Consider the following 24,335-nt stretch of genomic DNA (forward strand, 5'->3'; position numbering starts at 1 on the left):
TTTGTAGCTTAGCAAACAAACACTAAGTCCATGCAAGCAAACAAGTCCTCTTACAGAAAGGAGGATCAGTGTTCCTCTCGTCTCTTACTCCAAATCATCCCAACCTGCTGCAGGAACAGCCAATACTCATCCAACCATTCAAACCCCAGCCTCCTCCCACACCCAAGTACCACATCCAAGCCAACAAGTGGAAGCTGCTCAACTGCGTAGAGCCACACTCATTAGCAATCGTTAAAGACAAACAGCAAAACTCCACGTCCATTTGAAATAACACGAGGAGTTTGGTTAGGAAAGCTCAGCTTTGGCCAGATCCCTGCAAGCAATGCCCGTAAGTTTTGCAAGTTACAGTTATTCACTGCCAATGGCTGGAATGCTGCTCTGAGGCTTTATTCAAAACCCAGCATCAGCAGCTGCTTAAGGCCTCCCAGTGTCATGGAGGTACAATGATGTCTTGGAGGAACAGAGGAACTCGCTGAAGCCCTCGGCATTGTCCCTCCCTGGGAAGATCTCATGAGAACAGCAGTGATACAGCTGAGCTCCAGGCAGAGACGGCCTCACTTAAAGCTTAACTCTCCAATCTCCATGACAATGAAGACTCATTCAGGCAGTTACAGAAGGTCCCCAACATACATTTTATCACTTTATCAGAACTCAGGACTCAGTAAATGCTCAGCCCAATGCTAAACAAAGATGTATTTGACCTGGAGTCTAAGAACTTGTCCTGGTTTCAGCTGGGATAGAGTTAATTGTCTTCCAAGTAGCTGGTACAGTGCTATGTTTTTGAATTTGGTATGAGAAGAATGTTGATAACACTTATGTTTTCAGTTGTTGCTAAGTAATATTGTCTAAAGTCAAGGATTTTTCAGCTTCTCGTGCCCAGCCAGCAAGAAAGCTGGAGGGCCACAAGAAGTTGGCACAGGACACAGCCAGGGCAGCTGACCCAAACTGGCCAACGGGGTATTCCATACCATGTGACATCACATCTAGTATAGGAACTGGGGGGAGTGGGGGTAGTGGGATCGCCACTCAGGGACTAACTGGGTGTCGTTTGGCGGGTGGTGAGCAGTTGCATTGTGCATCACTTGCATATTCCAATCCTTTTATTATTACTATTGTCATTTTATTAGTGTTACTATTATCATTATTAGTTTCTTTTTTTCCGTTCTATTAAATTGTTCTTATCTCAACCCACGAGTTTTACTTTTTTTTTTTTCCCCAATTCCCTCCCCCATCCCACTGGGTGGGGGGGGAAGCGAGTAAGCAGCCGCATGGTGGTTAGCTGCTGGCTGGGGTTAAACCATGACAGAACTGCATTATTTTTTTGTAACTTTTCTGCTCCTTTTCAAACTCTTACCTCGGAAAATAATGTTACTAAACTCATGTGATGGATTGAAGACCAGATGTTCAGCCATTGCATCACCCTCAGATGTTACAAAGAGACAAGAGGAACAGGACAGCTTTACACCACTGGAAGGAAGGGGGGGGGGGGCGGGGCGGGAAGAGAGAAGCGAGCTTAGCATCAGTATCAGATATGAAAATATCTACATCCCCTCACTAACAGTTAGGAAAAAACCATCACCCTCCAGTGCATACAGGCAGTGTCCCCACACTGAAACATTCCAGTGGGAGTCTCACCATATTGCCCTTAATTCAACATATTTTGAATGCACATTAGATTCCCAGGTGATTAAAATAAGATGACAAGTTTTCCATTACCAGGCAGTATAGTTTTTAAACAAAGCCAAGTATTTTGGACTCTTCCGAGGAACATGGTTGCTGTAAGACAAAAGAATTTATTAAATGTCAGAATTATTCCGGATACTTAAACAGCTATAAAACCATGCAAAATACAGCACATTTACAAAGACAGATGCAATCCTGGTTTTAATAATATTTTGTCTGCCACTCTTGTGTTCAAGGAAACAAAAACTGTGTCCAAGTAAAAAAACCCTGTACAGTAACATTTAAAAATGCCTGGATTTTGGAGTAAGTGTTCTGCCATCCTGTTCTGTGGTCTATCCATGGTCCTGTACAAGCCACAGGCTTGTAGAAGCATGGTTTTTTTTTTTTTTCCTTTTTAAAATTTTTAAATTATTAACTCTGAGAGTTTTGTAAGAAATCCTAGGAGCACTGAAAAATGAGCTTTCTGCAGCAGCATGCAGTACACGTCATTAGCTACAATACTGATGGTTTGGAACAAATCTCAGCTTTTGCACTTAGTTTTCTCATCTCATTTGAAAGCCACCACCCATGTCTGTGCTGATACAGAATGCATGTCCAATGTCTTAGAAACCATTGCAGTGACCTGGAATTTTCTTACAGTGCAGACAGACAGACATAGAGGTGCTTCTGCATTCAGGCAGGAGGAATTTCTACTACAGCGTTCAAAGAATCACACATACTTGATCATGTGGTTGGCGTAAGCTCTGGAGCAGCAAGTGCTGTAGCGACATAGCGAACAGTGCACGTAGGTGGGAAAGTGGTTTGGGAAGTCGGGGATTTCGAAGCTGCACTCCAGACAAGTCTGCCTCCCCAGGACACTCCTGAAGATAAGAGGGATATTTTCGTTACTGTCTGAACAGGTATCTTTGGAGTTATAACAATTATCAGGACAGACAAGAATTTAATGACATGTAAACTTTCAGAAGTCTCTAGTCAAGCTAGTCTCATCTTGCACCCTAGCTTCCTAGGGTGCCTCAGTGCCAGGCTAAACACTTCCCACTTGCTGTAGTCAGGAATATATAATTGAAAAGGGGATAATAAATTAAAAAAAAAAAAAAAAAAAAAGGAAAAAAAAAGTATTGAAGACAAGGCAGCAGGACACAGGGTGGGCAGAAAGCCCTTATGCTGATGAAATTCCACTGTTTCTACAAAAGCACCTAGCTAATTTTATATTTTGCAGTTTCACCATAAGGGTTTTCATAACATGACTTAATCCTGGTTTTGTGGGAAGCTAGGCTCTCCTGGCATAAAGTTTCCTTGGCAACTGGTAAGACAGAGCTGTCCAGTGCCAAGGACCATATTACACATCACTGTGGCATTAAAAAGCTAACTACATTTCCTTTGAAAATATTTTTAAATTTGAAATTTAGCAAAATGTTCTGACATTTTTTTGACCGCTCTCTTCTGGACATTCCTCTGGACAGGCGGGTACAGGAAGATGGGCTGGGGATCAGTAGAAGATGACAGCGGAGTGGTTTCCTGTCCAGTGCCCTGTGGCATGTCATTTGAAGATATTGGCACTGTCCGTGGCTGTCCTCTAGATGCCCTGATTGTAACCTGCAGAAAACAGATACACCCAGATACACTCCTAGAACACAAGGGCAGAAGTGATCTATCCAAATTCAGACTCCTCTGTTTGGAGTAGTCTTTCAGACACTTAGCAGAGAATAAACAGGTGCTCCTAGGACATAATTTGTCCCACCCAGGGCAGCAGTAGCCTAAAAGAGGACACACAACTTGAGCCCCAGAAGTATCTGTTTGTCCCTAATGACTACAGAGGGCACCCAGGCAACTAGTTCAGATACCTTCACTTGTAGGTACCTTAGTTAGGAGAGTTTAACCTCTGGCATGCCACTTTCACCTCCTCTCTCTCTCTCACTTACTGTTTCTATGAAGTATCTGATTAACTAAGCACACACAACACTGACAGAATACAAAGTGCTTTTCTGTCCCAGTGAGCGTGGTTTAAGTGATGGAGATGAAGCAAGTATCAGTTTTGCAGCACTTAATAAATACACACCAATACAGATGCTATGGGTGTTTCCTGAAGAAACAGAGGACAGAGGTCTGCTGTTAACTTGGATTTCTTACCTTGGTTCCAGGTTTCAATCCTTCTAATTGTTTGGGCTTTCGGAAAGTTTTGTGGTGCTGCAGCTTGTGTTCAATTTTATCCTTGGCAAATAGGAACTGGAGTCTACACTTGTTGCAATGATAAACACTCTTCTTCTAAAGCAAACGCAGATGACATATATTTCATTTGAGAGAAACAAAAGTCACAACACAGCAGGGGTTTTTGTTTAAAAAAAGAAAAAACAACAACAACAAACTTCCCCCCCCCCTTTGAAACCAAAGGCAGGCCCATTTTTCTTTAGTATCTGGAAGTCCCTCCCCGCCCATATCTTGGGTGTTTTCGTTTTAAATTTTTTGTTTGTTTTGTTTTTTTAATTAAAATCATCAGGCTCTGTAGAGACACCAGACCTGGAAGTGCCATGAACAAGTCTTATTCAGCTTGTTTAAGCCAAAGTAAGGCACATGAGCAGAGCAGTGCATGGGGCAACATTCCTTCAGAAGCTGCCTTGCCTTTGCCTCTTATGGGAGTCAGCGAAGGACTTCAGGTGCAAATCAACTCAGGCACTTGGTAAGAATGCTACATTTCTATATTCTGAAAGTACACTTCAGCTACACCCACATAAAATATGTTGTCAATACAGCCAACATATATGGAAACAGAACACTGAGCTACAAAAATTACATTCATTTGTGTGCATACAGTATTATTTACTTATTTATTACCTGGAGATAAGAAAATTTAAAACCCAAATGAACACAGAGCCCACTGTTGGTTAATCATCACATGAAGCAAACACAGTCCAGCAAAACATGCTTTTTTCTGCTAAGTAACAACAATCTGTGCTACTCCCAAAGGAGCAATGCCTCTTCTCTTCAGCACAATCCCTATGAAAGGTCTGGAATGACAGCATGCAAATTGCATTTGTTATGGAGTGAATACAGCACCTACTAAAATCCCTCTTTCAACCAAGTTTTCTTTCTTTCTGTTTTTATTCCAAGCAAATGCTCAACCAATCACATCCTTACTATCCACCGAATCTCTGTGGAGAGGGAACCACCTTAAAAAAAAAAAAAAAAAAAAAAAGAAAGGGGGGGAGAGAAGGAGGGAGAGAGAGAGAAAAACTACAGCCCTGACATAGTACCTGATGCCTCATGAAGTGCTGTTGGAAAGCATTGCCATTCTTAAAGACTTTGAGACAGTAAGGACAGAGCAGGTGCCGTGTGTCTTCATGGATCATTCGGAAATGGCTATCCACTTCAGAATAGAGGGATGAACGATACTGACAGACCTATAGGAGTGGACGGAAACAATTAACAGTGAAATAACATTGGAATCCATCTCACATCCACCATTGCGACATGGAGATCTTATCAGCAACGCCCAGATCCCCAGAGATACTTATCAGTGGAGTTTAGGAACCAGGTACTAAAGAACCTGCTAGCTTATTCCAAATCAAGCAGTGTATATTCAGAGTACTTTGGAGAAACGGATTTTAACTACTTGTATGAGAAGAAAATAGTGACAATTCAAGCTCCAGATCCAAGAAAAAAAAGGAGAGACAGTCAGTGCAAAGCAGTTGGAATATATTAAAGAGCAGTTTCTTCAGTGTCTATGTAAAATGCAGAATTTGGAACATAATCTGTTTTAACAGATTTTAGAAGTTTCTTCTTGTCTTTTTCTTTTTGGAGGGACAGTGTTAGGACCTCTGAGTGGAGAAGACACATTCAGAATCGATGCAAGCACAAATCTCATGGCAACAGAGTGTCAGGAAAAGGTATCACACAAGCAACTTAATCTCATCTGCTCCAGTGAGGACAACTCTTTATGGCAAAGCAACTTGCCTGCAGGCCCTGGGAGGGAAAAAATATTAGGCTCTGAATGCTACTGGGACTAAACAAACGTCTATTACACTGATCCAGCCTCAGAGCACTGGGAACCAGTGGCAAACGTTCAGCTACTCGTGCTGCTCTAATGGCCATTAGACTTCTCCAAGCCCACAACTCGAAAAAATGCAATGGGCTCCACAGCATTGTTCCATGGCCTGAGTCTGTTTTGAACCACTACGAGCCACACACTTTCTGAGAAGTGCCAGATTTCCTCTTATTCTCTAGTATGCATTTATAAGGTCCAGCCCCTAAACCACTTTTCATACCTGACAAACATAGGGCATCTCCCCAGGCTTGTGAGTGTCCTTCATGTGCTGTAGGAACATTGGCTCACTCTCAAATGCCCATTCGCAAATCTTGCACTTTGCTGCAAAAGAAAGGAAAACCAGGTAACAGCTGGGGGACAAAACCACCCACCCCGTTACAAGTTTCTTTAGTAACAACTGTCCCTTAAAACAAAGCAAACACACACCCCCAAAAACTAGCTCTGAAATCTTTGAATTTGGTAGGCAACAAAATAAATTCCGAGAAGTTTCCAAAAGGCCACAAAAATTCTCTTAAACAAAACAATGGGTACAACAAGATGTCCTAGTGAGGGAACTTCAAGTGATTTTAAATCAGATTTCAATCTACTGATAAACATTAAATTCTACCATGACATGATTATTGAACTGAATCTTTAAAATACTCTTGACAGTAAGTTCACAGAAATGTAACTTAGATGGATTTTTCTGGTGGCTTACAAAACAAATGCACCAAGGGGCAAGGCAGAACAGATGCTCCTTTCTCAACAGATTTGCAGTTAATACAAGACAGAAACCCTCTTAAACCTAAACAAACAACAGCAGCAAAATCAACTTACTTGTTGACTCATAGGGACTGTGGACATTCTCTAAGTGACACTGTAGCTGAAATGGAGTGGAGAACTGTCTGTAACAATGCTGACAGATGGTGTGGACATCTACCTCTCCATTCTGCTGATCCAGTTCAACATGGTGCTTCATGTGATTCATAAACCTTATGGAGGCGAAGAGAAAGTGTGTGAACAGAAATTCAAACATTTTGCACCTGTAACCCTGAAAGCATTATGAATGCTACACCAGAAGTATTTTTTAACAGCATTAAGATGTTTCCTTCTTGCTCCTCCCATCAAAAGCAAAGTCTCCTTCTATCCAGCAACCTTCCGCTCCCTAACTGTGGGGGAAGTTAGGGAACAGTTTTTGTAGTACAGAGGCTGTACTACTTGCTTTTGAGCACTTCCGACCCCAACTTGGCATTCAACTGATGACGACAAAACATTTCAACTTAAAAGAAAAATCAGTAGTCCAGTTATCAAAATAGAACAACATAGTGGCTTGCTCAGAAGAATACACAATTTCATAAAAATATTTTCTTCCTCTGTTGAAAAAAGCACTGAGTAATGATGAGAAGAGCAACTCTTCAAGAATTACTTCCTACTATCTACTAAGACTAGTGACAAGCAAATGAGACTTCTCTGCTGAAGAATATAAACGCAATTATTCTAACCATGCAATCTTCTTACAACTTTTGCCCTGACTGAACTGTGTGATAATGGGCAAATCTCTCTCTCTTGTGCTTCATTTCGGGTCTTAAGCTACAATACGGGAAAGCTGCAGGGTCTGAGACTGATGCTTACAAACTTATTTTTACTTCTGCAGATCAAAGGTATTTGGAACATTGTAGACTTTTTGTGGCACATTGCATTCCCTTACCGTATATTGTTCTTTAGCCTCTTGGTGCAGTGTGGACACCTGAAGGAAGTTGGAACCTTGGGGAAGTTCAGTAGCTGGCTCACTTTGCCACCATCTCTGCCATAGTAGAAATCATCTACTAACATAATAAGCTTACTTTGGGATGAGTCAACTACGTTTTCACTTGGCTCTGGAGCCTTAGCAGGTGGGGACAGTGCAGGGATAGGAGTAGAAGAGGGTGGTGAAGCAACAGCTGTAGTTTTTTCTGGAGATGGAGGCTTTGCAGACTGAATATTTGGTTCAGATTCTGGAGATTTTCTTTTCCTGAGGAATTTAACCATTTCAGGGCAGCAGTACTAAAAGGAAAAAAACCCACAAAAACCCCACACACATTAAATTATATCTAGGAAGAACTATATACTATTAAACAGACACAAATTAACCAATACTAAGAAAAGACAGAGGAACTCTAGGAAACTCTTGAGGAAAGAGTAATGCAGAGTCAATATCCGATTTTCTGTTTTGATTGTTTACTGATATGTTAAGATTAGAAAAGAAATGCATCTCCTGGCACCAACAGGACATAAAACTGAGGTCCTGCCTACTTCCAGTGAGGGATGCTGTGGAAGGTCTTCCAAAGGCCTCTCCTTTGCTTCTCACTTTCTCCTAATCATATTCTTCCTTTTCATAGAAGTCCCTGATCTAGGGAGCAGAACTATTCTTTGCACTCAACAAGCGTGCACAATTAACCATTAACTGCTCCTCTTAGAATGGTTACTTACACACATATGTCCTCTTAAAGCTTCAGTGACTCGAAACTGAGCATCACATCTTGGGCACACCTTCCTGCCACCATCTTGCAAATCAAATGTGGGAATAGGAGATGAACTGACTGTAACAGGAAGAACACAAAACAAACCAAGAAAAATAGAATCCTTACACTTCATCTTAAATCTAGGCAATCTTTTTGGCATACTGAAATATTTTAGTTTTGATAGCTGTACTTTTACCTACTAACTAGACTGGAAGAGGCATGAAAAGGGCAAAAGTATGCAAACTTCTGACAATCTATATGACAAAACATATCCCCCAGTAGCTAGAATAAGGAGTGTCTCAAAATTAGACTTAATAAATAAAAAAATAAGAAGGAAAAAAGATCAGCTCATCTCCCCTTTTTCTTTAACCATTTGTTTGCTTTGGTTTTCCATCAGACTACAATGCCTTGTCTTCATTTCCAACTCTAGTAAGAAATTCAGAATACAGATGACATGAAATGTACCATACATCAACTTTTGGACACCCAAACACCTTAGGAAGGTGGTTTTTTGGAAGAAGAGAAGCAAAGATTTTATCCTTTTGCCTCCTTGTATAAAGTATTTCAGGTGTGTGTATTCTCAAGACGGCAGCACGCACACCAATAATTTTGAATGCAAAATAATATATGCAAGCAAATATCCACAAACAAAATATATCACTGGATAAAAATGTACAGATAAAGATGAAGAAATTAATAGCAAAGCTTGTCAAGTGTTTATCCCTATTATGAAATCCCAGTAGTTACAGGTTAGCATTTTTTTTACTATAGAAAAACTTCTGAATTCTCAGCACAATGAACCGAGTTAAGATAGCTGCTACAGACCATACCTTTTAATGATGATGATGATGACGACGACTCTGAAACACTAGATCTCTGGGAACCATGCACAGGGCTGCTGTTGGAAACCACCAGTGGGCCAGGGCTCTGTCCTAACGAAGGAATGGTGTTCAGGGTATTCACTAGCTTAGCAACCTCATTGCCAGGGCTCTGTCCTAACGAAGGAATGGTGTTCAGGGTATTCACTAGCTTAGCAACCTCATTGCTGTTCTCACCAGTCACTCCAGGTCTCTTTACAGTCACAAAGCTTGCAATACTCACTGCCAAGGGAATGGATAATACAAGAACACTAATAAGGAATCAGTAAGATCTGATCCACTGTGTGAATCCCGCCCCCATCTAGTATGCCTTTCCTCTTGCTCTTCTACCTTCAGTCTTCAAAGATGACTAAGCCATCAATTATCCTGTCCAGTAATGCAAAGACTGGCAAGACTGGGAAAGTAAATTTCCCTAACCTTCCAGATCACACTTTAAGATATAAGCCAAGTCCCACGATGAAGTGAAGAGGATGCTGATGGTCACAAAAATTATTTGTATTTCTTTTCTAAATGCAATTGTATATGATTATGGCCACATAAAGCTAAAAATAACCTGACTACTTGCTGTGTGAAGAAGTATTTTTTTCCTTTTTAAATTGTTCATCACTATTCTTGAGCAATCATTTCACTCATGAATTTAGCCAACAGTAAAAAAAAAAAAAAAGCAACATAGTTAGCTTCTGCTTGTGTTCATCATCTATTTAACTTTACCTTTCAAAAAATACAAGTGTTAACCAATAGCATTTTTCACTTTTGGGGACTTCTAACTGATGGTCTCAGAACATTCTACAAACCAAAATTTAACTAGTTCTCAAACCAAACTGGACATGATGGCAGGATTATCCTCATTTTCCAGGTTGGTAAGAGAGATGAAGCATGAGTCAGTGACAGAGGCAAAAATAGAACCCAGGAGTTCTGACTCAACTTCTGTCTTTTAGCTGCTATGCCGTATGTTTGAAGATTAAATTATAGACAGTGTTATACACTCGAGTCCCCTTGCTTTTCCATGGCAAGTCTTACCTAATTTGGGGTTAGTAGCTTGACTGGACTGCCCTGGCTGCTGCACAGTTAACTGTCCAAGTGCTGTTGGCTGCGTTGCAGTAGGAGTTGTGGAGGTGCTGGGAGTGGACTTACTTTGCTGTTGTGCCTGGGACTGTGGTACAGTGCTCCTGATGGTAAGCGTGGCCGGAATGACCGTAGTGAAAGTGTTGGTGGTGGGTCGGACCGGCATGGTTGTACCTGGTCTCACCTGCGCCATTTGAGAGAACACCTGAGGAACACCAACTGCCGGTTTAACAAACTGGGTACCTGGGGCTTCAAAAACAAATAAACAAACAAGGCAGATCAAGTAACGGAATTCCATTCCTTGCACAGTAATAACTAAGTACAACCTGTTATCCAACACTGCTGAGCTCCCAAAATTCCCAGCAATTTCAGTGGAAGTTTTAAGAGTTCAGCACCTTAATTTCACTTCCCAGGCAGACTAAAACTGAACATGGATGGAGACAGAGTGAAAATTGTATTTACAACTTTTTTTAGGTGAAATCTTCCAAAAGGCCCAAGTAGCTTATGAGCATAAATCCTGCTGAGTTTCATGGGGCTCACAGTCCTAGCCACTAGGCCTAATGGAAACTCATGGAAGGCTTCTTATGGCAGGACAAGCGTGATCCTACAGTTGCAAGTTAGTTTGTGATGAGGCTTTCGAGATTCATTCTGGGGAGAGTGAAAGGTGACTCATCACTAGCATTGTTGCTTTGCTATAAGGCAGGTATCTGGTAACACACGAGTTCTTAGTCTTTCTGATGGTGCATAACAGGATCTCATAGCAGAAATTAGTGTTAGAAAAACAATCCTCAGCGTGAGGCTTGGTTTACAGGCAGTTTCCCAGAACTAGCATGGCATGGGGAGATTTTGAAAAGAAAGAAGAGGGGTAGTCACAGGCTGGTACTTTGGAATTATGTTAACTTAGGAGGCTTTTTGAAGAAGCTACATTATACGAAGTCTAAGAGGCAGACATTCCTTCCAGCACAAAGTCCCCTACTCTGCAAAGTGGTTTGTTACTACAATCAAAGGGCCTACTCTGCTACAAAATGACTAGCAGAATTACAGCCACAAATACGGACAAATCTCACCTACTACAGAACTGAACGCCCAGGTGAAATACAGATTTAAAATATAATTTTTTTTTCTTTTTAATTCTTGGTACTCTAAAAAGGAACATGACAGTGGCTTTAGCTTGTTTCAGTCCTCACCTGGGACGAGGGTGATGGGTCTAACTGTTTGACCTTGCTGTACATTAAGAACAATTCCAACTTGGTTCATTGTGTTTTGTACAGGCCGCACATTCCTCACAGGAAATCCCTGCAGCCAAACAATACCATTAACATTAACATACTAAGCATCTTTGAAACACTTGCAATATGAGCTTTCTACCCTAAAAATCAAATAAACAAATTAACCCCCCACCCCCACCCCACAGTACTATCATCTATAGATCAATTCAACTACGAGGGCATGCTGTTCTTGGCCAGCACCTTACCCAACAGTAGGGCCCCCTTCTTTATACTCTACAACATTCTGATATACAGCCTCCACTCGCAATCTCTCCTTCCCTAAACAGCTACAGAAATCTCCCAGGTCTTGGCAAATGCTCAAAGAAGCCAGCGGACGTTTAAAAAAAATTACCTGCACATTCCCTAGGAAAATAAAACAAAGTAGTTAAGTATTCTGCAAGGTCAAATTCACGCAGAGTGGACAGACCCATCTACAGCAGGGAGTCAGGCCCTACTAGTAAGGCTACAAGTGAGAGCCAGCATGAAGTCCCATCAGACCTGTGCTGGCTCCACAGGACCTGCTGAGGTGTGGAACATGGCCAATTTTCTCAAGCGAGATTCAACTGCAGAATGACTAGGAACACAAGCTATTTCCAAACAAAGCTATTTCTAAATCTACATAAATTAAAAAAAACCCCAACAACAAATCAAAAACCCAACATATTTCAGCTCAAGTGTAAGATCCACTAAAGTGCACACGAAAAACTGAACAGGCATCTGATTATTTCTTAACAGAGAACAGTCTTCCATGTATGAGTGCACCAGATCTTCTGTCTCAGCCATTCTGGCTGGAAGGACACTCACCTGGGTTGTTATGAAGATGGGCTGGCTGGTCACTGGAGAATTTGTGACATGGTTGGCATTCTGCATGATCTGTACAGGTCGTAATACTGGCTGAGTTACCATTGTGCCCAGACCTGAGGTTGGGTTCTGGGTAAGGATTAGCGGCTGTCCGCTTTGCTGAACAAGAGGATTGCCAGCTAGAAGAAAAACAGAAACATAGCAAAAGTCACATTTGCCAGGTAAAAAAGGCTGCTCCTTCTCACACACACTCAGTTGTCAATTTTAGTCCTCAGAATTTGAATGAGTTTTCCACAGCATGTTTTAAAAGTAAACTTGTGAAAATAGCCAACCCTTCTACATATTGTTTTAATATTCATATTTAGGCTAGGATTATCCAAGCTGCCTAGGAACTAGGTGTTCAAATTCCTTAGCCTTGAGCAACCTCAGAGACTGATTATTCTGGCTCCTATGTGCCCTCTGAACACAGCCACAGCAGCTAAAGAAAATATTTTTTTCTAGTCTCATTAAGTAAAAATTCACTTGCTGGCAGATACTGGGAAAACTTATGCTGAACCACTATAACCCCTGGCATAGGATGTGTACCAGAAGTAGAGCAACATTGAAAGTTTCTGGACAGCAGCGACAAACCCAGACCATCACGGACATTGGAGTCTGCCGAGGGCTTCAATTAACCAGGACCAGGAGATCATAAGAATTCTGAAGTAACCTAAAGTTATCTTCAGCATCCTTGGACAGAAAGAGGACTATGGGACTGAACTTTCAGAAAGTAGCAGACAAACTTCAATAAAAGAAGAAAAAAAAAAAAGTTATTGAAAACATCTGGATCACAGTGAAGTCATCATGTGCAGTCTGTATCATAAGAATATCTTACAATGTTTCAAAGTGCTTACTCTCTTGATTCAAAAGTGAAACATCCTGCTTGAAAAAAAGAAGTTAAGATGGGGAAGAGACAATAGTTTTATCCACTAAACTCAACATCCTTAGTATCACACAATACATGAAGTATTTCACACAAGTCATCTGGTACAAGCGCATGTTCATATAATTGCAGACAACTAGGTTACTGCAGCTTAGCAAGAAACTACATCAGCTGAGACCCACTGTGTGTGCAGGTGCTTCTAGCTGGCTTTATTTGGAAGTAAAACCACTCAGCTTAAAGCATCTTCACAGGGTTTTATACTAATGGATTTTATTTAGTATTTGCTTGTTTGACAATAACTTGCACTTTACACTAAGCAGCAGTGATTTGACTCCTTGCAATTGTGCTGATGTACTTGCCAGGGAGTTCTAACGCTGCTGTTACCCACCATCAAGCCCAGAGGGACTTCCCTGATGGATTTTCACTGTGTATGTCTACTACGGACTTGCTCCTTATAGATACAGCTGCCTAGTAACTCTGCCATGAGGTTCTGTCCTCAAGTGCACACCACCTTGTGAAGTTTTGACTGCTGACATCCCATGGCCACAGCCAGAGTTACCAAATGCTTTCCGTTACCTACAGATGAAAAAGGTATCCTACTGCTTTGTGAACTGCTAACTGTATGGATTGAGGTCTGCCTCAATGACTCTTTTTTTTTGTGGCAGGCTGCAACAAGTAGAATTGTTCAGTCATTAAAGAAAAGCAAATTTTCCTTCTTCTTGTGCCTTTTTTTCTTGTAACATTTTCTTCTGCACCGCTGCCCAAGGGCCATCCGTCCATGATCTCCAACTACCTCCAGGAAAATCCACATTAACCAGCTTCTGGTCATCTCAGTTTGCACCAGCCGAGCAGACACTTACTAGCAGTTGGCTGCGTCCTTCAGTCACGATCCAATTTGTTCTCTGTGTGCTCCCAGTTCCACAAGCTCTTACTTGCCAACCAGAGCAGACTTGCAATATTTGCACAGAATGATGAAATTCAAACCCAGGAATATTGCCCAATTGCTTCTGGCAACTTGGGGGCTAATGTCACACCAAAACAAAGATCAGAAGAGTCTCCCATCTACTGCCAATGTTTGCTGGCACCTGAGACAGGGAAGGAATTACAAGGAACAGAAGAAAGGATGAGGGAGGAGGTTGTGAAGAAATGTGCTAGCAAAAGATGGGATGGAATGGTCTACAACCACCAAGCTACTAGTTTAGAGCAAACCTTTGCTACTGACAAACATTAATGACACTCAGCAGGACACTTTTGCCGTCATTCCCCTTCAGTGGCCAGTCTACCAGAGGATGGACACAATTCTCTGCTCCCACACACCATGCATTAGCTCAAGCCCATGCTGTGGATCAAGCTAAGAAGTAAGGTCAGCTACTGTAGTTTGCATACACCCTCTGACAACACCAACTTTAACTCACAGCCAGACATTGTCTTTTCCACAGAAATCTGCCTCACTCTGCACACAAGGTGGCTGGTGGTCAGGGAACTAGCCAAAGCTATGCAGGAAACGGGGCGGTGTCTGCAGATGCCCGACTCTTGCACTGTAAATGATGCAAATATGATGGAGCAAGGGACCATTGGAGAGAGGGGTGTTTTGGTGTCTGAGGTTATTAACCATCACCTGGAAAAAACTGCATCTCATTGCATTAAGCAGTTTAGCAAAAAATTTACTTTTTCCTCTAGCAATCACTAGATCTTCATCTCCCAAATGCCTATTACAGGTGACATGGTGCGGTGGGTTGACCTTGGCTGGAAGCTAGGTGCCCACCAAGCCACTCTATCACTCTCCTCCTCAGCAGGACAGGGCAGGGAGAAAATAGGATGGAAAAAAAGTCCCATGGGTCAAGATAAAGACAATTTAATAAAGCAAAAGCAAAGGCTGCACATGGAAGCAAAGGAAAACAAAAGATTTATTCACTACTTTCCATCAGCAGGCAATGTCCAACTACTTCCCAGGAAGTAGAGCTTCAGTAAGCACAGCAGTTGCTCTAGAAGACAAACATTGTAATAACAAATGCCACCACCCCCTTAGCTTTTATTGCTGAGCAGACATCATAAGGTATGGAATATCCCTTTGATTAGTTTGGGTCAGCTGTCCTGGCTGTGTCCCCTCCCAAGATCTTGCCCAGTCCCAGCCTACTGGCAAGGGGGGAATGTTGGAGTGACAGCCTTGATGTTCTGTGAGCAGCGCTCAGCAGCAGCCAAAACACTGGTGTGTTACCAACACCTCTCTAGCTACCAATACAGAACACAGCACTATGAGGGCTGCTATGGGGAAAATTAACTCCATATCAGCCAGACCCAATACATGTGGCCAGGTCTAAAGACAGCAAGGAGCTTACAACTGCAACTGAACTGCGCATATAAAATGCATTACTTTTTCCAAATATCTTGGGGAGGGGAAAACATTTAAAAAAAGAAATTAATCAGGCCACAAGTATTTCAAACTCAACACCAGAAAATGAGCAGGATACTTATTTGGGCTTCAATTCCTTCTTCCCCTGTACCATTCTTCCTCACAAAGTTCAGGTCATTCATGTATTTGTGTTTATGCGCTACTCAATCACACTATTACTACAATCCATGTCTTGAGGACAAAGAGCTTCCAAACCAGCAGAGAGAGGAAGCTCCCCAGGAATCTTCCCACTGTAGGTTTGCAGCACAATATGACATGAAACTGACAGAACATCCAGGTTGTTTCAGGGCTACAAAATGGTCCAATGTTGCTGTATCTGCTGATGTTAAGACAAAAGGGTTGCTGTACCTGAACAGCAAGTATTTCCTATGTAACTGTGTAAATCCAGGAAAAGACCTGCTGCATGCCAAAATGTTCTGACCCAGCCAAAACAGCTTCTTTTAATGGAAGATGCTTTACACTGACAGTCTGGATGCTGCCTGGCTGGCAATGCTCAGGGTGTATGATTCATATGTTTTCATGAAGATTATACTAGGCAGAAGCAGTAGGGTAATGGAAGACTAAATTGGAAGGTTCAGGTCCAAGCCATGCAACTGCCTGGCCCACACTGCATCTTGCCTCGCTTTTTCAAGCACCTTAGACAGCGAGGGGACTGATGGAAAAGGGACACCAGTTCCCACTTCCAGGGCATGGAGGGGGGACAGGGAAGCATGAACCAGCAAACGTAACCTTAAACCAAGGCAGAGGATGGAGGTGCTGAGATGTCATGAAGGCTGGCAGCCTATCTTGGACCAATTTCTTCTTTAGGATCAAAACCAATGAGCACAAACCCACTATTGTCTGAACTCTGTGCATGCTGCCTCCAGTCCCAAGTGAAAAAGGGGATGTCCTTATAGCCTTTTTTGTTTTATAAAGCAAGGTCTCTTAAGAGGGATAGGAAAAAGGTGGAATGAATGAGAACTAGAGACAAATAGACTGGATTTGCAATCTTTAAAAAAAATTGAGAGAGGTAATCCCTTCACAATACAAAAAAAAAGATTATTATTAAAGAAGAGACAGAGAAGAAAAAAGAAAAAGAAAGAATCTTTGGGTAGTTCTGTCAGGTTCTGAACATCTACATCCCACCTAGTATCTGATGGAGGCCCAAATCCGGAGCATCAGCAGATAATTTTCTCTTCCTCAGTGTCTTGATCTTACTTGGCCCACAGTCATCCCCAAATCTTTCAAGGAGTGGGGACCTTGCCAAATGCTGAAGGTCTGTGACTGCAAGTGATAGGTCTTGCATTGCCACTGGAACTTCCATGAGAAATCCTGAAGACTGAAGCTATGATGACCTTGTGGTTAGTATGGAGGCCACTGGGCAACCTCAAGCAGAGTGTGACAGTCAGATTTCCAACTCCTTCTGGTCCTCCTTTGGAGTTTACAAATAATCTGGGAAGACTTGTACTAGTTTAACAACCAAAAGATGACCTTAGATTTAAGTCTATTTTAAAGCAGAGACCAGCTGACAAAGATCTTTTGGTCCAATCAGTCCAATGATTTTGACTCTTTTCTCTCAGTGTGGACTTGGCAGGTGCCTGCCGTGTTGCTCTCCCGCAATGCTATCATTACTAGAAAAAACAATAGCAGAAGCATATATAAATACTCCAATTCCTTACCAGAAACTGCAGATTCTTTTCAATGTGGCCAGGATGGACACAGTTGTATGCCCAATTTTTTATTTATTTATTTTTTTTTCTCCAGGCTTTGGTAGACTTTCGTAAGTGAGAATGACAAGCCTTCTGGAGTAGCATGTCCAAGAGCATGCAGTACTTCTCTTAGATTGTTTCCAAGGAGGTTTGTAAGGTTTCCACAGGTCCTGGAGCACTTTAAACTCACCAGCCAAGACAGATGTGCATAGATCCACTACTTCATCTAGGGAGAATGAGGAGACCATGGCAGAAATCAGCTGCTGGGAAAGAACAAATTACGTTCTTCTCTCTTCTCCTCCTGCCTTTCAAGTGTATGATTCTCCAAGTAGCTTGCTGGAAATTGCTTAATTGGCTTCTTGGAGGAGGGTGATTTAGACCTAAGTGCCAGCTGATGAAGCAAGTCTCCTAAACAGCCCATTTAGTCCTGGACACAGTGATCCTTGCAAGTCCTAGGCCTCTTTCTACACTTCTTGAACTCCTTCCTTGACTACCAGGAAGGCAGAACTTAAACACGTAGAAGAGGAGTTTCTTTATCCTCTCTCTCAGCTAAGCACAGCAGAGATGCTCTCCTCTAAAGAAGCCACTCTTGTTGGGATGTGCCCTGGCTGTTCACAGCAGAGGTTGGACTGACAAAGCTGCTTTAATCTGATACTCCAGAAACCCCCATATAGATGATCTACAGTTCACAACAACATAACCTTCCAGGAGAAGAACCCTAGTGCTGCGCCCATCAATAAGTTACTTTGCATTGTGAACAGCCAAAGCGCAGAGATAGGGACCTCAAAGGTAGAGCACACTACACCATTGCTAAGGAGGCCATCAGTGCCAAGGCTCGTACCACTGACACAATCCACATCAAAATCAGTGATAAATGGTTAGGACTGGTGTCAGCACATCACAATTTAGAGGTTACCATACACACAGACTTTGAATTCAACACCTGGGCATCAACAAAGGTCCTCTCAGGCTTACAAAGGCTAGACTAATAAGCCTGGGATGACTCAATTCCTAGATGACTTTGTTCTCCAATGAAAGGCCCTCAGCAGCCAGCACAGATAGCTGAGGGGTGAAAAGAAGCAATGTAGGGACACACTGTTAAGGCTTTAATGGCAGGTGATTTGGGCATCAAGTGGAGCCAGCTCACCAGGGCACTCTGTGAGAAATAAGGGATTACTGGTGCCTAGGGACAGACACTTGTAGGTATCTGAGGAGCCTTCCATTATTCTTAGGAGAAGCAACTCGAGATGGCTCCTGTGCTCCCTGAATCCATTTTCAGGAAGCATGGCAGGTCAAGCACTGTTCCAAGACATATCCTTCAAGAAACAGGAAGCCCAGGGAGCAAAGCTAAGAGAAGCTTCTGCCATAACACCACTCCCTAGATGACAGGCTAGCTGAGCTTGATGTAAACTATCACATAATTTTTGTCAACAAGTGTAAGAGAGAAAAATTATACTAAACGTTATATACAGTTTAGGGGAGAGAGGGATCACAGGGCAGTATGCAGAGTAAGCATGCACTGGAAGCGTCCTGTCACACTATGCAGGCAGTAATTTAAACGAGACTAAGTTTTCTCACTTCCCATCCTAACCGGACTTAATCATATATTTAATATGCAGCAACTGTGTAACAGTATAAGTGCAGTATTTTTCTTCTGCAGTTTCTATATTTTCAGCACAAAACAGCACTTTGTGATTCTTGCGGTGAAAAGAATTGCAGGAATGAGATATTTATCTGACGGTGGAATTATTAAAGAGGAGGCAAGCTGTCGGGCTGACCTGCACCCATGTGGCACCCATCTCATTTTCCTGTCAACAATAACAATGCTTTTTTGCATACAAGGACTCTGGAAACAGATGTATATGTTATACCAGCTAGCTATGCACATATATGTAATATAAGAAAGAAATGGTTTGAGTGGGATACAGGTATAGCTAAAAGCAATCAAAGGAAATTAAGAAAAGAAAAAATTAGGCCAAGTGTCACTTCAAATATATTTAGCTTTCAGTAATTTTTCCTTTTATGTCCCAGTAATTTGAGACATTTTAAAACTAATCTGCAGGGGAAAATTTGGATCCAGCAGAAAGATGGAAAAAAAGATAAGCTAAAAGATGTTTCCATCTTTAGTTTGGAAATCCCGTTTCTTGACTTTTGGACATGGGGTCATTTCTATCCAGTCCAGTACACACTTCTGCTCAGTTCATTCGAAGGAGAACTGGTGCTTTGTGTACATCAGTGTTAAGTACAATACACCCCACAAGAAATTCAAGCCTGTGTTTTTTAACGTATGGTCCTTAAAGTTAAAATTTACAAACATGGATGCTGTTATTTAAGAAAAAGATAAATTTTAGAAGAAAGAGATAAATTTTAGGTCTCCAGGCTTGCTTAAATGAATTACATCCTAGAGGGAAAAAACCAAAACAAAAACCAACAAAACTTTACACTGGGAGAATGGATAGATTTAATGGGTCTTTTTCAGCCCTAGCTTCTAAGTCTTTTTAATTAATGTAAAACAAAATGCAAGATGACAGCCATGAGCATAAAAAACAGATTGCTGAAATCTGGGATGACTCCAGACACGGCTCATTTCATGAACGCTCCACATAGTCACAACTTAAACTGGGATGTGACCCTCAGTTACTGGGCCAGCAGAGACTGCAGGGACTGAAGAGGTGACAGATGTCCCTGTGGCACTTTGCCACTCAAAATCCTCGCTGGCATCAAGCCAAAAAGGATTCCCCTGCAAGTCAAAGTCATGTCATACAAGCTGGCAGGAACTCAACGAATACAATACTCAGGAAGGAAAAGGCCACACTGTAGGCTGAAGAATTTTGTTTGCATTGGTCCTGAAGTTAATGGGCTGAGCTATCCTCTGCTGCATCAATGCAATCAAGAGAATTTACTCCACCATAAAAACTGAAGCACTCCAGAGATATGCAAAACTAAGCATGTTTCCATATTTTTTCCACTTAACAGCATCCATCACAAAGCACTTAAAAGTATACCACTCAGTGAAGGAGAAAGGCCAAATGACAGTGACCAGGAACACACAACGCTACCAACTGCATGTTCCTCACACTGATACAGAGTTTGTTCTATTCCAGCAGATCAGAAAAACACAAATACAACCCACATCAAGCTTACCCCTAAACATACAGCCCTGTGATGTTGAATACTTTGATGTTGAATACTTTGTTTCGACAATGCTAACAGAGCTGAGGAAGCTGCCAAGTCATAAATTCTGCCGATTTGGAAAGAAACTGTTTCTTGTGGCTGTAAAGGTCATTTCCCTCCCTCCTCTCTTCCAAAGCAGACTACCACACACCCCTGAGATTTTCACATTTTTTCAGCAGTCTAAGAGCAGTTCTCTGATTAAACGTTACTTAAGAAATTCTACAAACCCTCCTTAACATGCAGACGTGCACTGTGGGGTAGAAAGAGATCCCAACACGCCAATACTGCAGCATGAGAAGAGGACAAATCCAGCACAGTTCCTGCAGTGGTACAAAATGCCAATGGCACATCTGGTAGGGCAATTCCTGCGCGAGCAGGCAGCCCAGCAAACTGCACTCACCACTCAAGTCACTTCCTCAGCGGTAATTTACGATTAGATGACATACTACAAGAAATACACAGAAGAAAAAGGACTATGGAAAGTGATAGATGGAGTCACACTGAGTAACATCCCTACCTGACTTCAGTTTTTAACCGATGGAAGAAAATCTGAAGGTATTACTTCCCCAAGAGCTACCACTAATTCTGTCTGCAAATCAAAATAAAAGAATAAGCATATAAAAGACGATGATCACAGGTAGCTATGCCTATGATTTCATTCCTCTAGTACAGAGTAGAGTGATTAATGCCTAGAAACATAATACCAGCTTTTCAGGCGAAGGTTTCTCCAAAGCCTGCAAGGAACTAAGCCATTAGGAAAACTGTTCTGTGTACCTCTGAACTGTACCACACATACTAAAAAAATATTTCTAGCTAGCCTACAGCAGCAGTGCACAACAATCCTCCTAAACCTCTAACACTCTCGCAGCCTGGAGAGAATGCAGCAAGGGACTGAGAAAGGAAGACAAAACCATCAGTTTGTTTTCTTTTCCAACCTTCTTCACTACATTTTCAAGTCATATGTTGGAGCTCCGCATTAGCTTCCAGAGCTTACCATGGCTCTTGTTTTTGAGACAAGCAAATAAACAATAAATAAAGGAACAAAAAGTTTCCCAGACTGTTGTGATTCTGCACAATCATTTCAGATGTGACAAAGGCCTCTCCAAATTAGATTCCTGTACAAATCCACCAGTTTTAATGGGATCTGGGAATTGTTTGGATAGCAGATCCCATGTGGGCATATTTGAACTTGTCAGAATAGTATACAAATATTTTACTGATAAATATATTGCTATTAGTAGATTATTTTTTTAGTAGCTGCACTCCTCCTCCTCCTCTTTTTTTTTACCATTTATCTAATTATAGCACAGTGATATCACCAAGCCTTTATTAATTTCTTGTAATTGATTTAGAACATGTCTCAAATTACTTTTATTAGTAAAGCTATGAAATATTAATCACAAGCGTATTATGTAGTGATATCCAATACATTTGGAGATCAACATACTTTTAAGACACTCCTAACAAAGATATCTGTTTGAAATAGCGTATAGAACCTTCCTCATTACCTGTGTGTCTGATTAAATTTTACTAGAAACAATGCAATGACTTTTAGGCGAGTTTGACAAATCTATTTTTACAGCTCCTTAATCCCAAAGAATCCTAAACCCAGTTTGTATTTCAGTATACCAAGTTATATGGAGAAATTGCTTAAGCTATGTCTGAAACGAAGCATGACAACCCCTTAATAGCAACCCCCCCCAGAATTATTCACCTTGGAATTTGGCCAACACACCAGTTTAACACATTTACTATTGTGAAATACATCATGGTGCACCAGAGTGACCCTGAATAGTCAGGACCTTCATTTTATATCTTACCTGGAGGGTAATACTACCAATGGTAATTTCCACTAATGTGTAAGGACACTGGATTCGCTCTCAAGTTGAAGAAAACCAGCTGCTACTCCCTGTAGTCCCTGCAAGGTTTAGCACAACTCCCATTCAAACACTGCCCTGACACCTTCCTGTTCAGCCTGCGAAATCTCACGTGCTCACAGCACATAACAGCGTGACAGCAAGCGAGCCTCGCATTTCCCCTCTGCACCCCAAACCACTCTAAATACTGAAGGCATTTCTGCTTACCATTGTTGTTCACAAATATTGCCACTAGCGTCTTCTTAGCACTGTCACTATTCTGAGCCTCACTGCTACTGACTGACGTGGCTGCAGAGAGATTAGCACCTATGGATGCATGGGCAACAGCTGGCAGAGGGGCAGAAACGGGCTGCAGACTCACTGAAACTGCTAGAAAGGAATGGCATAATTGTATTTAGAAAAAATAGAGAAAGCACAATTTGTTTGTAGAGACACCATACTAGTACACTGCTTGGCTGTACTGCCATACTATCATACTCAGTAAAATTTTTAGCTTCTTACAATAGCCCATACTCACATCCAGCTTCTTTAGCTCTGTATTTTCTATCAAACAGCACAAGCAAGAGAAATAAGACTAAGAGTGATCTTGAGTAAGCTGCATCTCCATTCCAACCCATCTATGATGGAATCGCTTTCTCCTTCCAAACACCCTCCTACCTTGGCATTTCTAAATACTACTCAAAGTAAGCTCCTTCTAAATCCTCCCTGGTAGGAAGGCCAGAGGAAGCAGGTGACAGCACTCAGCAGTAGAAGCATACCCTTCCCTAAGCAGGGACAGCTTCATTCTACTTGCCTCCAATTATCAACGAGCCTTCCAAAGCCCCAAGTGTTGAATACTTCCACAAACACACCGTGTTAACCACGAGCTGTGTGGAACAGCTACTGCCAAGGAGTTAGCAGCACTGACTACCAAGAATGCTGCCACAGCACTTCACACTAGGATCCCAGTTTAGGATCCCAGTAGCCAGTAATGTGAGAAATGTTGAATCACTATCATTAGTTATACCTGACCTGTGACAAGACATAGACCAATCTCTATTCTAGATATTAAGCTGATGCTTTGCTTGATTTCGACCAAGAAAAACTAATTGAAATGGCTGAACAAAAGCCTAACTTATTAAACATGCCAGTCTACTTCACCCACACACATAACTGGGGCAAGAATTCCTTTTTCCACGCACCAGACTCAAGTCTGTGGCAAGAACCAAAGGGACAGTGAATTAAAGCTTTTTTTATTATAGTCATGTTTCATTTACTCCCCCAAATTGTGAAATGCTCATCATCAAGGTTTAATTTGTATAAGTATATGCACAATGGCCCAACTCATTGTGTCGATACCAACAGAAATCAACAATCAGAAAGTACCATCCTTGTATCTTTACTCAGTTAGTGTTCCAATATAAATTGAATGATTATCTAGCATCTGAAAAACATAAAGCCTCCCATCAGGCAATTATTACTTTTTATGAGTCCAAATTTATCACAATTTGAGACAATTAGTGGATAACAACATACTCCAACCTGCACTTTAAATGCAAACTCTGAACACCAAAGTTATGCATCTTTCCATTTGCAGAAAACAGGAAAAAAAAGAAAAAAATAAATCACCAACCCCCCCCAAACCCTAAGTGAAACTGATGAGATTATATCAAATCATGGGTTAAATAAGTAATAATAGACTAGTTTTAATCTCGCTACTTTGACTACTTAAGTCACAGGAAATAAAATTCACCAATCAAATACCTGACTTCCTCACTCATTTCATAACTGCTAGAAGGATCAAAAGTTAGTCACCAATGAATGCTGATACATACTAAAACACTTTGTAAAAGAAAAAGCATCATTTTCTATGTAAATTATCAATTCTCTACTTTTAAGAAACTACTACCTTGGTTGGAGAACATGAATAACTTAGCCAAAGTTTCCTTCTTATTTTTCAAACAGGCCACCCTTTCTAACACCCACAAAAACCTTACTCCTCTTACACAGAGAAAAAAAGCTGTTTCGTGCCTTGTAAACTACTTATTCACAGGACACCTGGCCT

General features: G+C 41.5%; 1 protein-coding gene across 16 annotated transcripts in view; it reads right to left on the reverse strand.

The window, feature by feature from the left end:
- POGZ (pogo transposable element derived with ZNF domain) overlaps positions 1-24,335 on the reverse strand; it is a 40,443-nt gene that overhangs the window by 4,161 nt on the left and 11,947 nt on the right. For 3 of the 16 annotated variants that reach the window (XM_049804688.1, XM_049804691.1, XM_049804689.1), the window contains exons 3-17: positions 22,499-22,660; positions 12,221-12,396; positions 11,336-11,444; positions 10,104-10,397; positions 9,036-9,305; positions 8,174-8,283; positions 7,413-7,747; positions 6,542-6,696; positions 5,946-6,046; positions 4,935-5,081; positions 3,814-3,948; positions 3,107-3,279; positions 2,403-2,543; positions 1,717-1,776; positions 1,355-1,467 (exon numbers count right to left, since the gene is read on the reverse strand). In XM_049804688.1, coding sequence (XP_049660645.1) covers positions 1,355-1,467; positions 1,717-1,776; positions 2,403-2,543; positions 3,107-3,279; positions 3,814-3,948; positions 4,935-5,081; positions 5,946-6,046; positions 6,542-6,696; positions 7,413-7,747; positions 8,174-8,283; positions 9,036-9,305; positions 10,104-10,397; positions 11,336-11,444; positions 12,221-12,396; positions 22,499-22,660 — 2,481 coding nt within the window. Of the gene's footprint in view, positions 1-1,354; positions 1,468-1,716; positions 1,777-2,402; positions 2,544-3,106; positions 3,280-3,813; positions 3,949-4,934; positions 5,082-5,945; positions 6,047-6,541; positions 6,697-7,412; positions 7,748-8,173; positions 8,284-9,035; positions 9,306-10,103; positions 10,398-11,335; positions 11,445-12,220; positions 12,397-12,863; positions 13,249-17,210; positions 17,425-22,234; positions 22,333-22,498; positions 22,661-24,335 lie in introns of those variants that run through there. The other 13 variants (XM_049804695.1, XM_049804700.1, XM_049804702.1 and 10 more) reach the window with 13 other exon arrangements.

This window comes from Accipiter gentilis, chromosome 7 (genome assembly GCF_929443795.1).
Source record: "Accipiter gentilis chromosome 7, bAccGen1.1, whole genome shotgun sequence".
Lineage (NCBI taxonomy): Eukaryota > Metazoa > Chordata > Aves > Accipitriformes > Accipitridae > Astur > Astur gentilis.